The sequence below is a fragment of the Cygnus olor genome, chromosome 7 (assembly GCF_009769625.2).
Source record: "Cygnus olor isolate bCygOlo1 chromosome 7, bCygOlo1.pri.v2, whole genome shotgun sequence".
Lineage (NCBI taxonomy): Eukaryota > Metazoa > Chordata > Aves > Anseriformes > Anatidae > Cygnus > Cygnus olor.
In genome coordinates this window covers 11,892,012-11,907,441 of record NC_049175.1, presented here as the reverse complement: position 1 = coordinate 11,907,441, position 15,430 = coordinate 11,892,012, and the positions used below count along the sequence as shown (strand labels likewise).

Below are 15,430 nucleotides of genomic sequence, written 5' to 3'. Positions count from 1 at the left end.
GGCTATGTGTATTGGAGTGAGTAGGGAATCTATTACTGAGTAAATATAGAGTTTTCAACTTAAAATACTTGTGGGCTATTTGTTCTTTGTATTCCATCTATTAACAGAGAAAGGCATTAAATATTCTTGTAAATGAATTCCCTTTTGCAGGCTTTTAATGTACAGTAAAAGTATGCTTTGAAATGCTGTATGAAAAGGTCTGGAAGCTTTTGGCTTTTCAGAAGAATTTTTGTTCTTTATAACGTCAAAAATGTCAAGTTCTTTCTTTACTGTTTTGTCAGAGGATTTCTTGAATAACTTTGAAATGTTCATTTAAGAGATACCTCAGACAGCAGTTAACAAGATGTCACTGCTGAATCCTAAAGATTTTTGGGAGAAAAAAAAAAAGGGGGAGGGGGGAAATGTGCATATAACTGTGCGTCTAAAGAGTCCCATTGTTTCAGTGACGTTATTTGCAACAAAAAAGGTACTCTTATCTCTTTCAGGAACAAAGTCTTTCTGAAAGTTTGTTTAAAATCATGAGACATACTTGTAAACTACAGTTGTAAACTGTTCAAATCCACCTGGTTTCTTTCTGTGTTCAAATCTGAAAGATTTGTCCATTGAGATCTATAGCTTTGGAGAAGCTCATGGTTTTAGTTTGTTTAGCTAGAGATTACGACCTTCAACAAGGGATCTTGCTTTTTACATGGAAGTTGCAGTTTGTAGTTGCAGTGCAAGTTGCAAACTTGAAGAGTAAACTGCTGTTTCCATGTGCTCTGCATGTATGGGACAAATACTCTTAGGGTCTTATGATACATGACATGGTAAAAGAAAATACAAAGATATTCTTAACAGTATTTAAATTCTTTTGTTTTTTTGCCTGTTGATTATAAGAGTTTTTGTTCCTAGTATACTGGAAGACAGTAATGGCACTGAAGGATTTAACAGTCTAAAATGAGACAAGAAGGCAGCAAGACAAAAATTTTTGAGTAGTTTCTTTGTATTAGATTGATTTAAGAAGTCGGATGCATTTGGGTACAAGATAATAGGACAGCCGAGACTTAATTTTCATGTTTGGGTAATAGAACATTCAAAGTGCCCCAAGGGAAACAGGTGTGCTAGGGGTCCTAACACCATGAGTACACATGTAGCAAGTCTCTGCTTCTGTGGAGTTGCCACCACTGGCATGGGCAGCGCAGGGAGCAAGGGAAAGGTGAGGAGGCTTACAGAGCAGCCTGGTGGCAAGCATGTGAACCAGAATGAGGACTGCTGCTGGGAGTGGGGTTTGGTTTACATGTTTCCACTTGCTTGTTTGTCTAGCCAGAGGTTTCTGAAGGAGGGAGGGAGGCTGTCCCCATGGAAATCTGCCGTGAGTCCTCACTTTGACAGTAATTGTTAAAAAGTGTTTATTCAAACACTGCTGACTTGGACCTCCCATGCTGTGTTATATTGTTCCCATCACGGGGATGTTTCTGGGGTCTTGTTATCCTTCGTGTGGTGTGGCTGTCCCAGACTTGGCACCTGTCACAGGTGTTTCACAGCCAAACTCTCTACCGTGCTTCATCTCAGATTGCTCAACTCTGCACGTGACCTTCAAGATGATGAGTAAGTATTTTGTCTTTTTCCAGCCAAGTAAGCAAGCAGTGAAATTACTTTTATTTACTTACTGAGTGGCAGAGACACTGCCACTAATTTTAATGTTTTTTTTTGGGGCAAGCCCACTCTAATCAAAGTGACAAACTTCTTGGCCCTTCTCTTTTAGTTCATAAATTTTAATATAAATGAGGAGCACAACAGGATTGGCCTGCGTCCTCCCTTACAAGGGCTTTGTTTTTGTTTTGTTTTGTGTTTTTTAAGATAGATGCTTGCATTCTTCCTTACTTTGCTGAATTGCACAAAATGTTTTGAACTGACAGCGTGTCCATGAGCTGGGTAAGAAAGAAAATGGTATTTTTGCCTTTGCACAAACCTGTTAATGTAATTTTCCTCATTAATGACAACTTCGTTTCAACACACACAAAAGCGTGGAACTGTTTTTTATACTAGATACAGCTTTTTTCATCACTGTTACCGTTTTCTCTAGAGTTCAAAATGGCTTTTTAATTCAAAAGCGGAAACATTTATAAACACCACGTACAAAAAGATGTTAAATGCTAAATTGTGACAGTGGACATAAAATGCCTGATATCTCTTTAAGGACTGTGACTTTACTTAAATGTCTTACTTGGGTTGTGTGATAATTATTATTTTTTCATTACAATGTACAAGACCTTATCATTGTCTAATATAGGATTCTAGTAAGTCAACACATAGCCTGGACTATGATCAGTCATTTAATTAGAGCTCTGACGTTTATTAACTTATAGTATTGATTGGTGTTTACCTTTTAGCTTGACATTTTTTAGAAGGTTTCCACAGAGAACTGATTCCAATAAATGTGCTGGTCTTTTTGAAAATAAAATTGACCTTTGGACTTTGAAGTAAATCAAAAGACTCTTTTCACCAAGTTGTGGTACAGCTGCTGTTGGTAAGCAGTGAAAATCACACTTTATTCCTATTTAGTCTTTTCCAAATTGTACGACAGTTTAGGTATAGACACATCCCAGGACACAAAACATAGGTTCAGTTTCTGGCTGTAGTCTTTTTAAGTATGAAAATCTGTTTTCAGCAGAGCCTTTGAGTACTATATGGATTAATGATAGGAAGTTGGTTTTGATCGTATATGTAAATTTTAACATTCTAGTGAAGGATCATTGCAATATTTTAACTTCTGTTATTTTAAATCTATATGTGAGTCTAGTAATGCAAGATGAACTTGTGTTAGACCTTTCTAGCTAAATATTTCAAACATCAGGAACACCTTGTTTATCTGAAGCCTATTCTGCCTGTTTACAAACAATCATTTACAGTGGTGTTTAAGGAAAGAAAGTCAGGATTTCTGTCTAGATAAATAACTTCATGCTTTGCATTTTTTGTAGTCAATGGCACTCATAGACAGGTAGGACATACAAGGTTTACAGCATCTTTATAACCTTATACTGCCTAGTACTTGCACATATTTATTCCTTCAAAGATGACTTGGCCAAGAAGGATGGTATAGTTTACAAATTTAGAGTGAGGCTTAAGTCCCAGGCTCTGCGTTCACTACTCCACCATCACTTTCCAGTCTGTGGACCCCAGATAGATCCTCACTTCTCTTGTATGCAATCAAGATCCCAGTTCAGCTCCTGTATCTTGAAGCCCTAGATAATGGCATGGGTAGAATCTCCTGACTGTGTTGTTGCCATACAGATACTGCAGGAATCCTTTTGGACCAAAGTAATATCTTGTTTAAGTTTATAGCTCAGACTCCAGCTGTTCTGGAATACAGAATTCAGAGAAGTCTTCTGATCTCATCTCGCCATGGATGTGATAAAATAAATTAATACTGCTCCCTTTTACTCCACAACACTGAAAAACTAGAGTCTACAGATGTGTGTGAATATTTTGGGGAACTGTTCTCAAGACAAAAATTCAACTTGATAAACTAAATCTCTTTCACCACCCTCTGTAGTGACTAGAATGAGGCTCAGGCCTTTCAGAGGTGATGCTAAAATGTTTCCTTTTTCTCTTTGGTGACTGTAAGGGGACTTCAGGGAGTTGCAGCCTTGCAAGATTTACATTAATCCTTGTGAATACTTTACCACCAGTGTATACGTAAATACATTAGCTCTATTTCACTTGGCCAGATCTTTTTATTTTAGTCCTGCTGGTAAGAATACTTCATTTCTCTATTGTAACTGCATTCTTGATTACGGCTAAAAGGGATGTTGCCTCTTGGATTCACAGAATGATGACAGTATTTACTATTTTAATACCTGTGGCTAACTGTAACCTTATTATAAAGCTAGCCTCTGTCTGTGAACCTCAGTACCTGAAGAGATTAGATTGTCACTTAGGTAGTTTTGCCCAAATCTTCTTTATAATCTTCAAATTACTGTTCAGACAGGAGACATAATACAACTATGGGGTAAACATTTGTAGCACTATGTGATATAAAAAAGTATAAATACCTTATCAAAATAATGATATTCTTTTGTTTAAGCTCTCTCTTGAAATCAACGAAGTATAAAGTTGGAAATTACTGCTGTCTTTGTTAATACTGTTAACTGTTGGCATGTACCAACCGCTGGAGACATGTCCTTGAGTCCTTCAAGGTTGTGTAGCTAAGGCAAGCACATTTGTTTGCATCAGTGTATCTTGGAGTAAAGAAGGGTCTGTAATGCCCATGATGGTCATGATTCCCTGCTGATACAAATGAAGTCTATTAACAGCACTGTAGATCTGGTGATTTGTTTCAACTGAGGATTTGCACTAAGATATTTGCTATTTTAAATGAAAACCTGTCAGGGAAGCATTTCTGCATGTGTAGTTTTTGAGTCATTCAACTACTGTTTTTTGCCAGCATATGAAAAGGGTAAGCCTGTATTGTTGGCAATACTTAGCATTTATCTTCAGGCTATGCAGTGTTAATTAAAAGTAACTTGTTTTCACTTATTGAAGTGTTAATAACAATGTGATTTTGTGCTTGTAAAACGTGTCTTGTGTTTAAAATGCATTGAAATAGGAGCTGGATATTGCTTGTAATATCTTCACAAGGGAGCCATATAGCTATTACTACATATATTTTACAGAATAAAACCGTAGCTGAAGGCAGGAAAACTGAGATAAAGGGGTGAGCTCAGTTGCATGATGTTTGGAAACCAGAGTCTAGTATAACATGCATCATTTTCCTAGCCCTTTCCTTTATTCAGTCACCTTTATGGGAATGAACTATTTCAGGGAAGATTAGTTTCTTTGTTTTTAAGTACAGCAGTCATGAGAGCAACATTAATTGACAAGCAGATGCAAAATATTTCCAACACAGACACGTTAGCTATATTAATGGGGAGTAGAATATACTGTGGATATGTTCAGATTGTGTTTAGTTTCTGTATGCCATTGTTTGTAATACATATTTTTAAAATAGTGAATTTGGTGTTTTTAAGCTATTTAAAAAGTGTAGTCAGCAATTGTAGAACTTCAGTGGTTACTGTCATGTAGGTATCTGAGATGAAAATCCGCAGAAGAATATAAGGTTAACTTAAAGAGTAATTCAGTGTTCAAAAGTACTTAGGACCAATGGATCACATATATCACAAACTGGACAATACTATACCAGGCCATTAATACTTAAGACTACTCTTGCAGTAGATTTTTCAGCCAGGTGTCCCCCTAATAGATTAAACAATTTTGAAATACTTAAATCTTTGTAAGAATGATTTATCCAAACAGTAATGCATGTTTTGTAGTTTTACATAATTCTTTAAGGAAGAAAGAGAGTCTGAAGCTATGAAGCTAACCATATTCTTGACCTGTCCACATTCTTCATCTGGAAGCTGCATTTTGCAGTACCTTTAGTTCATGGGGAAAACTCAAGGTGAAGAATAACTTCAATTGTAGTTAGGTTTGCTTTCTGGACATTGATTACTGATAGTTATATTAAGAATTTGCAAACTAAGGTGTTTTATTTGTTTGCTGTTCATATTTTTTTCTTCTGTTCATATTTTTATGCTTGTTGAGTAAGGTTATTTCCTATTTGCTGCCTCAGTGATGTAGGTTTGCTTAGAACCAACTGTATTATTAGTTGCCACCTTTGAAGTTGCGGCTTACCAGGGAACGTTTAAAAAAAAACAGTGTTTTACATGGATTCTGTCTTGTTAGACAAATAAGCTCTAAATACTAAGGTTTTAAAGCATGTGCCACTGTGGAACTGTGTCTTTATCATCTGAAAAATGTGTAGATATACGCTGAACTGACTCGTATCCACAATGCTTTTGTTAGTCCTGTTTTCCTAGCAGTTCAGAAAGGATCAATTTTGTTGTCAAAGCTGACAATAGCTTGCAAAGCATTACAAGAGTCTTTATTTACTTTGGTTCCTATGCAAGTGTTGGTAGGAGAAATGGTCACATTACTGTAATGACCTCTCTCTCCAAGATGTATGTTTGATCTCCTCCCTTTGAAGATTATAAGCAATTTCAGAAACTGGAGGTAATAGGGAAATTTCTATGTTAGCATGAATCTTGAAATAATTTTTGAAAGTAATTGTTCCCTTCATCTGATGGAAAATGTTACTCATTTTGAGACATATATTACAAGTCAACATGTAATGTAATAAAAAAGCTTTTTCCTGATCATCTCTAGTTTCTGCTTTAATACTAAGCATATTGCTTTGTTCACAGACGTTTTTATTTATTTTTAGCAATGAAATAACTCTGAAATATTATATAGTGTGTATAAGAAGGCTATACAGCTAGGTACATACTGAGGTATGACTACTTCTGTTTTCACTAGTATTTATTTTGGTATGATGTGTTATGTTCATAATATAAACTTAGTAGTGTACTATAGCTGAGGTCCAAATACTATGGTTAGTAAACATAAGCTATTTCTTTGACATTTAGGAGAATATAGTCCTTTCTCCAGACATGTTATGAGTACTGACTTAAGACATTATGTAAAGACACTTTTACCGGGGTTTCTTTCCTTTAGACCAGAGCAATCCAAGTTAGTGAGCAATGCATGATTGCTTTAGAGAAACAATGTTCAGCAGACATTTTTGTTTTTCATATAGGGTATGTACTAACATAAGAAAAAGATTGTTCAAACAACTAGTAGATATAGAACAACTATGGTGCTATTGTATAGGAAAAATGCTGGGTGGTAGAATAGAATGCGAACTGTACTTTTCAAATAGATAGTAATGACATAAGCTCTTTGCTTATGGATAGAAATAAGAAGATTGTTTGGAAGGTATATAGCTGATTCTGTAAAGGCATCTGAAATATCTCAATAGCTCAATCTTCTGTTGATGCCAAGAATGAATGTGCTGTTAAATGAAAAGATTGTCTGTTTTCATGTTTTCATTGACAGTGTTTATTGAGTTTGCATTGCAATGTTGTGGAAGTTTTGAAACTCACTCATTCTGCTCTGTGGGAGTAAAATAATAAATGCTGCAGATTAAAGCACTATCAAACTGCACTGAGGCCATCTGAGTTTATAAACTGCTTATAGAGAGAAAAAGTGATTTTCCACATGAATGTGGTGATAATAGATTGGAATCAATAATAATAATTATATTAACGTTGTTCCATAAGTAACCTTGGACTATAAATTTCTGTATTACAGCAATTCAGAAGATGAAAAGTGTTTAATTTCTATCCTACATACAGCTAGCAAAACATGTTTTGATTCTGTGGACTTCTGCTCAACATCACAAATCAGTGTTCTGTGGCTGTAGGGGTACTGGTTCCTGAAATGCAATGAGACTAGAAAAAAAAAAAAAAAAACAAAACTGTAAGCACATATGATTTATCAAATGCTTTGACGAACTGAGGACACAAAGAGCATAGTTTCTAAGAGATTGTAAATAACCATTGTTTTTTTTTTTTCTGTCATTTTTTACAGACTGACAAGAAAGAAAAAAATAATGCTTTGAATGTTGCGATAGATAGTATGTGCAAGAAGACAAGAGACCTTCGCAGACAGGTAAACAAACTTGGGAACTGGTAGAAACGGTAGACCTAGAGGCTTAGATAAATTGCTATTTTCAGACTACATAGTGCTGCACTTCAAAAATAAAGCTTTCTTCTATGTTAATGAAATACCGAAGATAATTACAATATTCCAGAGAATATCTACTTCCAAATTGTCAAAATTGAGCAAAAAAACCTACCAAATGTAGATATTGTCTGTACATGTGTATATACATAGGCAAAATTCTGGATGTGTACATATCTAAGAGAGCATATGCATAAGTATTTTCTGTAGAAATACATCAGTAATGTACTTTGGAAATCAAGAATAGTTTTATTTTAAATATTCCTGAATTTTCATTCACTTTATTATTTGTTGTTGGAATAGATACTTTGGAGGGACCACCAGGTCTAGTTCCCCACTGTTGTGGGGACTTAGTAAGAGAGAAGGGTACTGAGAATACTTGGTCTACAGTCCACACTCACGTTTTGCATCCCAGTATCCTAAAGCTAGTGGAAGACAAAATCCATAACTGTGGTGTATTGCAGAAGGTGAGCAGTAGACATCAGCTGTGCTTACATCCTTGCAGCTTCAAGAGCCAGCTTAGGAAGGAGAACTGAAAGGCCTGTAGAACATTGAGACAGGTTGTCCCACATAATCATATGAAAAATTTGTGGCCACACAGAACATGAGCACATACTGCTCTCATTTCATCTCTAGCAGTGGCTGTTGGTCAGTTTTCTGGTGGAAGAATATCCCTCGTAACTTTATGTACAGTCTTATAAGCCAACCTGTGCTTTAGGATGGTGAATAAATTCCTTTCTGTCTCCCACAGTCAGTCAGGAGAATCCTTGAAAGATAAGATGAATACAATATACATATGGTGTTTACAACTAACTAGTTACCCAGTTTCCTTTCACATTTCATCATAACTTGCATCACAAGCTCAGTCTGTATGTTAACTCTCCCATTCTGTCATACCATCTCTTCCATAAGTTAGTTAAACTTCAGTTTATAACAGTTTACATTTCTTCATTCTGTTACAGTGTTTAAAATATATTAAAACATTTTATTTCCTATATAAACACTTGTAAAATGTTCATGCAAAATGTAGTCATCCCCAGTTTGTAGGCAATCTAGAACCAGTATTTTTCTTTAAACAGAGTAGCTCTATGGCTTCTTGATATTTTCCTGGAAGGTATGTATGAGTAAATAGTTCATCTGTTCACTCCAGTTCTGTGTTCATATGTGTAAATTGCATTAGAATTGTTTTAGAAAGAATGTCTAACCTCTGATCTGGGAAACACTAAGTTGTGCACCTGCAGATGTTGCAGTACTCATAGTTGCTCTCAGTTATGAACATTCATTATTAGAAACATGAAAATTGTTATTTGATGTATTCTTTTAGCTTTTATAATATATATTTTTTAAATGACACAGTGTACCATAACAGGTATTAGGTTCTTACAGCTGATTAAAGGCTACAGAGTGCATAATGTACTCTGCTTTCAGCCAGTTACTGGGATTGTCTCTACAGAATTGGGGTTGAAGCTGAAACCTTATGAAATTGTATTTTGAAACCCCTTGTAGCTATCATTGTAGCACACAGTATACAAAACTATCCTGTAAGTTATTGCTTAGTCAGTGCCTGATCATGAGTTATCCCATGGACCCATGTGGAACATGGTTTTCGATCACAGTAAGTGAAATGAAGGAAAGCCGGTATCTGACAACACTTGAAGACCAAAGTAGCCATCTCAAGAACAGTGTGTTCTGGAAGCTCTAAAAATCTCTTGCTTTTTAGATTAAATTATTTGTATTCACTTCAATAACTTTGCTGGTACTTGTGGGGATTTAAAACTATTCTGTTTTGTTGTGACTTTATTTGTATTGTGCCAAAGATGTGCATGTCATTTCTGTTTGTACAGTTTTACCTACTTTTTACACTGCTTCCACGCCTAGCAAATCTCCATGAATATTTAGGATGGAGTTGCCTGTTCAATCCAGAATCTAATTCTGAGAAATTACCATACTCTGTTGTTACCTCCCAGTTGTTTACTGTGAATAGTTTGCACAGATGTTTCTCCTGTGGTTGCTGCGGTGTCTTTTTTTTTTGTGTGTTTGTGTGTGTGTGTATATTCTTTCTTAATGTTATTGTTGACGATATTCACGCAGTTGTATTTTGCTTCTTCTTCATGGATGGAAAGCTTTTTCTGAAACACAGAACAAGTTTGCATTCTTGGCATCCCTTTAAAACAGGAAGGAGAGATCCCTCATTAATAATGAATTTTTAGTTTTTCCAGGACTTTTGCCAGTGTAGACTTGTGAGGCAGTAGAGTTTTCTGTGAGCTGCTGGGATTTTATTCTCTGTTCTCTATTGTTTGTTCTTGACAACCTTATGCCCAATGTTTTATGTACAACATACTTCTATGTTTCTTTTTTATCCACTTTGATATCAAAACAAAAATTCTTCATGCTTCCATTTCTCTAACAGTCTGTTCAAAAGGTAAGGATAAGGCCTTGCACCTTAAAAATAAAACAATTTGTTAGACATCATCCTCCCTCTGCTTTACCTCTTCTGATGGTGTCTCTTTCATTTACAAATAGGAGATAAAATTTAATCATAGCATAACTTCCCTCATAGTGCCTGCTAGTACTAGTGGTGCTGTTGTTCTTTGTTTGTGTCTCCCTATATTTCTGCTCAGCTTTCAGCCTTTTGCTCAAGAGGTGGCCAATCAGAAACAAACATACTGAGTAGTGGAAAAAATGAATTGTTCTGATTAAGATGAAGAGAAATTGATACTGCTTCAGATATTTCTTTTTCCTTTCCCTGTTTTACATTGCTTTTCTTCATTCTTTAATGCCACACAAGCCATATTTGAAAATCTCAGTTTTGTGTGTTCCTTAGCATAGCTGAAATAACATATGTCAAGCTTGTTTGTATTCAGCAAAGGCACAGCATTATCTTTTTTTGGAAGAAGTGTTTCACTTTGTTGAATTGCAGGATAGAGGATTTTTTAGAACAAAATAATTACGATAATTTATGTATGAAAAGTTAATTAAACCACGCTCACCAGTAAAAAGCTACAGCAAAGAATTATGTAATGAGAGAGAAAATTAGGACTCTGGTTTAAAACTGAATGCCTCTAAATTACCTTGCATGTGACAGAGGTCATTGCAGCCACTGGTCCTAAAATAATTATTAAGACTAAAATTAGTACAATCTGGTCTATGAAGAACCCAAAACCTCTTGGAGATGCTGAGTCATCAGCTGTGGATATGGTTACACAGTGTTTCATCGTTGATTATTATAAATTAAAATCATAATATTTCAAACCGTCCTTCCTCAAGGTCACATTCATGTACTTAATTTTAAGCAGGTGAGTATGTCTCTTTTCTACAATTGGACTTCTCCATCACAGAAACTTTAACAGGTAACTTGGCAGAACTGGAGGTTCAATGTGTTTCTGGTAGTGAAACTTCTTACCATTTTCTTTTTCACTCTTAAAATTGCAGTTTGAATAAAATTGGGACCATGAATATGACAGTAAGCATCCAATTCTATGTTGGGATGTCATAGCTTCTGTCTTTGCAAATAGTTTTTGAGAGCATACAGTGTATTGAGATTGAGTCTCCTAACGCAGTAAGTTACAGTAAGTTGGAAGACAAAAACATTCCAAACTTAAACCAGTCTGTGTGGTTTTGTTGCTTAGTTTATCCTAAGTACTTGGTGAATCAGTCGAAACTGTCTTTGGATGTTGAGCCTATCCAAAAGCTCTAGTGGAGGAATTCACATCCAATCTTGTCTTGAGAATCAACAGATCTCTCAGCTGTTGTTTGTGCTATGCATTTTCTTCTGCCCTATCTATAATGGCAGCAGCATCAAAAAGATTGTTTTGCATTTTTATAGCTCTAGGAGTCTTTACCTTTAGTGAGTTTTCACGTAGATGCACATTGGTGCAGAACGCTAAATGAAAACATTTCCTTCAGCAACAAACCTGTCAGCATGTAGGAGCTTAAAAGACTTCTGTTTTCTCTTCTGTTCCAAACAATATTTTCTACATCTATTGTAAAAATAATTTTTTTGCAGTAAGAAATTCTGTAAACTCGATAATTCATATCCATCTCATGTGTAATTTTGATAGGTATATTTCATGCCGTGTTCTATGATTAAAATGAACAGTTGCCATGATTAGGATTATAACATGGAAAATAACCTCTAAATAAAGTAAATGAAGTCCCAATGATCAGTTAAAAGCTTACATAAAATCTAATTTAGGAAAGCTAATTTGCAGAGAATGTTACACTTATTTAATAATTTAAGAAAGAAGTTCCAAGAACAATTAATTTAAATAGAGAAAATTGATCTTCAGACTAGCTTATAATTCGTCTTGCTCTATTAATCTACTATCAGGTGGCATAATCAGTAACCTCATTGATAAAATTAATATGAAGGCTAACATATAAAAATGTATCATTGTTTTTTCCAACAAGATAGAAAATATTTGGGTAATTTTGCAATTATGAAACTGTGATGCAGGATATTTTGTGAGTACAAACATAACGAAGTTAATACTTTTTTTGTAAAATGAAATAGCTTTTTCCCTTGGCATCTGAACTACAAGCGAGAAACCAGAAAACAAAATTAGGTTTCGTCTAACTAATTTTTAATGTGTGCAAATAATTTTAGTAGTCTATTCTGTTCATTGAAGAACATGAATATTTGTTTGGCTCCATTGATTTTGAGAGTGCTAATACATGTTTTAAGTGTTCTGTGTATCTATACTCACACAGGCATATGCTCACACATATGAGCATGGATATTTAGGTACTGGTAGATAAAAATTGTCCCTAAAATTAAATAGTGTTTTCTATGTAATTGGCAAATTGTAGCTGCAGTAAATTTTAGGCACATAATCCTGCCCCTAATGTAGGAATACAGCATGTACATGTTGATGTTATAGAATACTAATAGACAATAATTACAGTAGTCTTTAGTAAATAGTCATTATATATATATATAAATATATATAACAGACTTCAGTAAATAGCTGATACTAGTGTAATGCTATCTTTTTCAGCTTCGTAAAGCCATTATAGATCACATCTCAGACTCCTTCTTAGATACCACTGTTCCACTTCTAGTTCTCATTGAAGCTGCTAAAAATGGAAGAGAAAAGGAAATAAAAGAATATGCTGCTATATTTCGAGAACATACCAGCAGACTTGTGGAGGTACGTTTTATGGACTTGATTTTTTTTTGGCTATATGGTGTAAGTGACTTGCCAGTGCAACGTTCCCTTTGCTTCCAGATACCATAAGAGCAACTAAGTGTGGTATTTCAGGTAAGAATACATTAATGGCCTAATATAATAGCAAAAATGCTCAATTTTTTATGTAATGGTATGCAGCGAGATAGTGGATTTTGTGGTATTGGCAATTCTATTTTATTGCATAAACATTATGTGGTGGGGAATTCTTCTCTGAGAAATTAGTGTAAGCCTTTCCACAAAGATGTTGAGGGGGAACTTGATCAAATGTTTGATTTTAGGGAGTAATAGCTCCAAGTGGAAACCTTCTAAGACATGGTAGACTAATCCTACTCTATGTACACAGTGTATACATGGTTTGTGTATATATATTTATGTTATGATTTAATATGGTGCCTACAGTTAGGCACTTTTAAAAATTTTAAGTAACTGGCTTTCAGAGAGACTGCACACAGTCCCACCTCCTATCGTATAAATAGTTATTTCAACTCGTCACTTTACTAGTGATTACATTGGATACTGCTATTCAAAATGAACATAAAATTGAAGTTATCTTCTGGATATCTACTAGAACTGAAATATCTTATTTGAAAGTTGCTTGTATTGATTTAGAGTACTTAACAATATCTTTCAACAAGAGCTTGATGATTATATTCAGCAGCATTTTGATAAACTGGTCTGCTAAACCTGCAAGCAAATTAGTTAGATAGTAGTACTACTACATCTGTCAACTGCTGGCCTACCAATAGTAAAACAAAACAAAAACGGAAAAATATTAACAGGTAACCAAGTTGTCGCAGAGGGACTTTGTATGTACAAACAGATTGATCTTATTTTAAGAAGAAATTCAATAATTTCCAACAATAGCAGCAAAGAAAAAGAATTATGGAATACCAAAAAAATTGATATAAGTAGAATAGCATTTAAATACATTATATTGGAAAATGGAAGCATATTTTGCTTTTTAGCATCTCAAAAGTTGGTAAGCACAAAATATGTATTTTTAAAAATGACCATAATAGAGCACTGATCTGTTGCTTTAATTTGCCAAGTAATACAATATGTAGATAAAATGAAATCTCTTACAGATCTCAGGTTATGAAATACAAAGTTGGAAAGCTAGTCATGTATGCCATTGCAGAGTTGGGCTTCATGTTCTTTGTAATTGAGAATAATTTAAGTCACATATTGAATGTAAGTGTATGCCTGGCTGTGGAATACTAATGGACATGATAATTAAAGGTAAAATACTTGAAAAGCTAAACAACTAAGTAAAAATAGTTGCCAAGAATAACACATGACAGTAACAATAGTAGAAAAGACTGGTAGGTGAGGTAGATGAGACATCAGACAATGGTAATGTAACTATGAAGGCAGTTGTGCTATCTACATGTAGTTGTCACATCCAAGGAGTTCTGATGTGGGCACAAGGTCATATATATATATATATATCATATATGTAGCAGAGGCCAACAACTGAAGCATGACAACCCATGTTATTAAATAAAAAACCCACCTTTTTTATTAGAAAAAAATTATATATTTGTCAGCTGCAAATAGACATTATGGAACGTATGACATCTTGAAGCTTCTTGCAAGGGCTGAGATCTGAAAACCAGCTCAGATGCTTTACAAAGCTTTACAGCTTTCTCCCGGTTTCCACCAGATTTGTTCCTGAGGTTGATTAAAAAAAAAAAAAAAAAAAAAGGATGATAATCTTATATATCAGCTATGAATTGCTGGTTACTCAGCCACACTGATTTTTAGTAAAGCCCTGTGGTTTGTCCAAGAACAGGATGAGGAGGAGTGGCAGGATCTACATGCCTGGATCTCACTATTGCATGCACAGCACAATTAACAATCCAACTCTTTCCTGGAAACGTTAGGGAGTGCACTTTTCAGTTGCCTGACTGTAGGGAAATAGATCTGTCAATTTCTGCTTGGTTTTAGCATTGCCCTTCTAAAAGATATTTATGGCATAAGAAAGCTTTATAACTATTTCCTTTTTATCCATATAAAGGTAACCTTTTGCAATTGAAGATATTTGCTGTAAAATAAGACATAGGTACCCTCTGCTAAAATTTAATTCTGTCCAAACAGAAATTAAAAAAAACGTAGCTTTTTTTTTTTTTCTTGATCCAGTCTAGAGTTCAGCTTCTCTAAGTCTCTTCATTAAAATAGTGTTTCAGGTTTATCCCATTCCATCTGAACATGCTCCATACACGTACAACATTGCTTAGCTAGGGTCATGATGTTAGTGTTGCACCAATGATTAATTTGATGATATCAATTCAAAAATGGAGACAGGACAACATACTGCAATACAGGATTGATAGTGCATTCTCAAAATCAAGATAGTTTTATTATTTTAGTGTGCCCCATGTAAAAGTTGATACACATTTTCATTCCATAAAATTCTGCGTCAGTTCTAAATGTTGCTGCTGTTGCTGGATTGATAAAATTATCAGTGTTTCATTTTATTTCAGCGATAACTTTGCTTGCAGAAATTAGCAAAATAAATTTTTGAATCCAGTACAACAAGACCTGTGTATTTGTGTATTCAGATATCCAGTCACACAAAAATTGATATTAATATTGCAGCCAACACGTCCAATGGTGATAGA

The 15,430-nt window shown here is 34.8% G+C and overlaps 1 protein-coding gene across 13 annotated transcripts in view; it reads left to right on the top strand.

The window, feature by feature from the left end:
- The window catches only part of CTNNA3 (catenin alpha 3), a 523,550-nt gene that overhangs the window by 276,702 nt on the left and 231,418 nt on the right, over nucleotides 1-15,430 (top strand). For 8 of the 13 annotated variants that reach the window (XR_005821804.1, XR_005821805.1, XM_040564586.1 and 5 more), the window contains 3 exons: nucleotides 7,468-7,548; nucleotides 10,031-10,042; nucleotides 12,618-12,770. Coding sequence is in view for 11 of the 13 variants with exons in the window: in XM_040564586.1 (XP_040420520.1) it covers nucleotides 7,468-7,548; nucleotides 10,031-10,042; nucleotides 12,618-12,770 (246 nt within the window). In the remaining 2 variants the exon portion in view is untranslated. The remainder of the gene's footprint in view (nucleotides 1-7,467; nucleotides 7,549-10,030; nucleotides 10,043-12,617; nucleotides 12,771-15,430) is intronic. The other 5 variants (XM_040564583.1, XM_040564585.1, XM_040564591.1 and 2 more) reach the window with 3 other exon arrangements.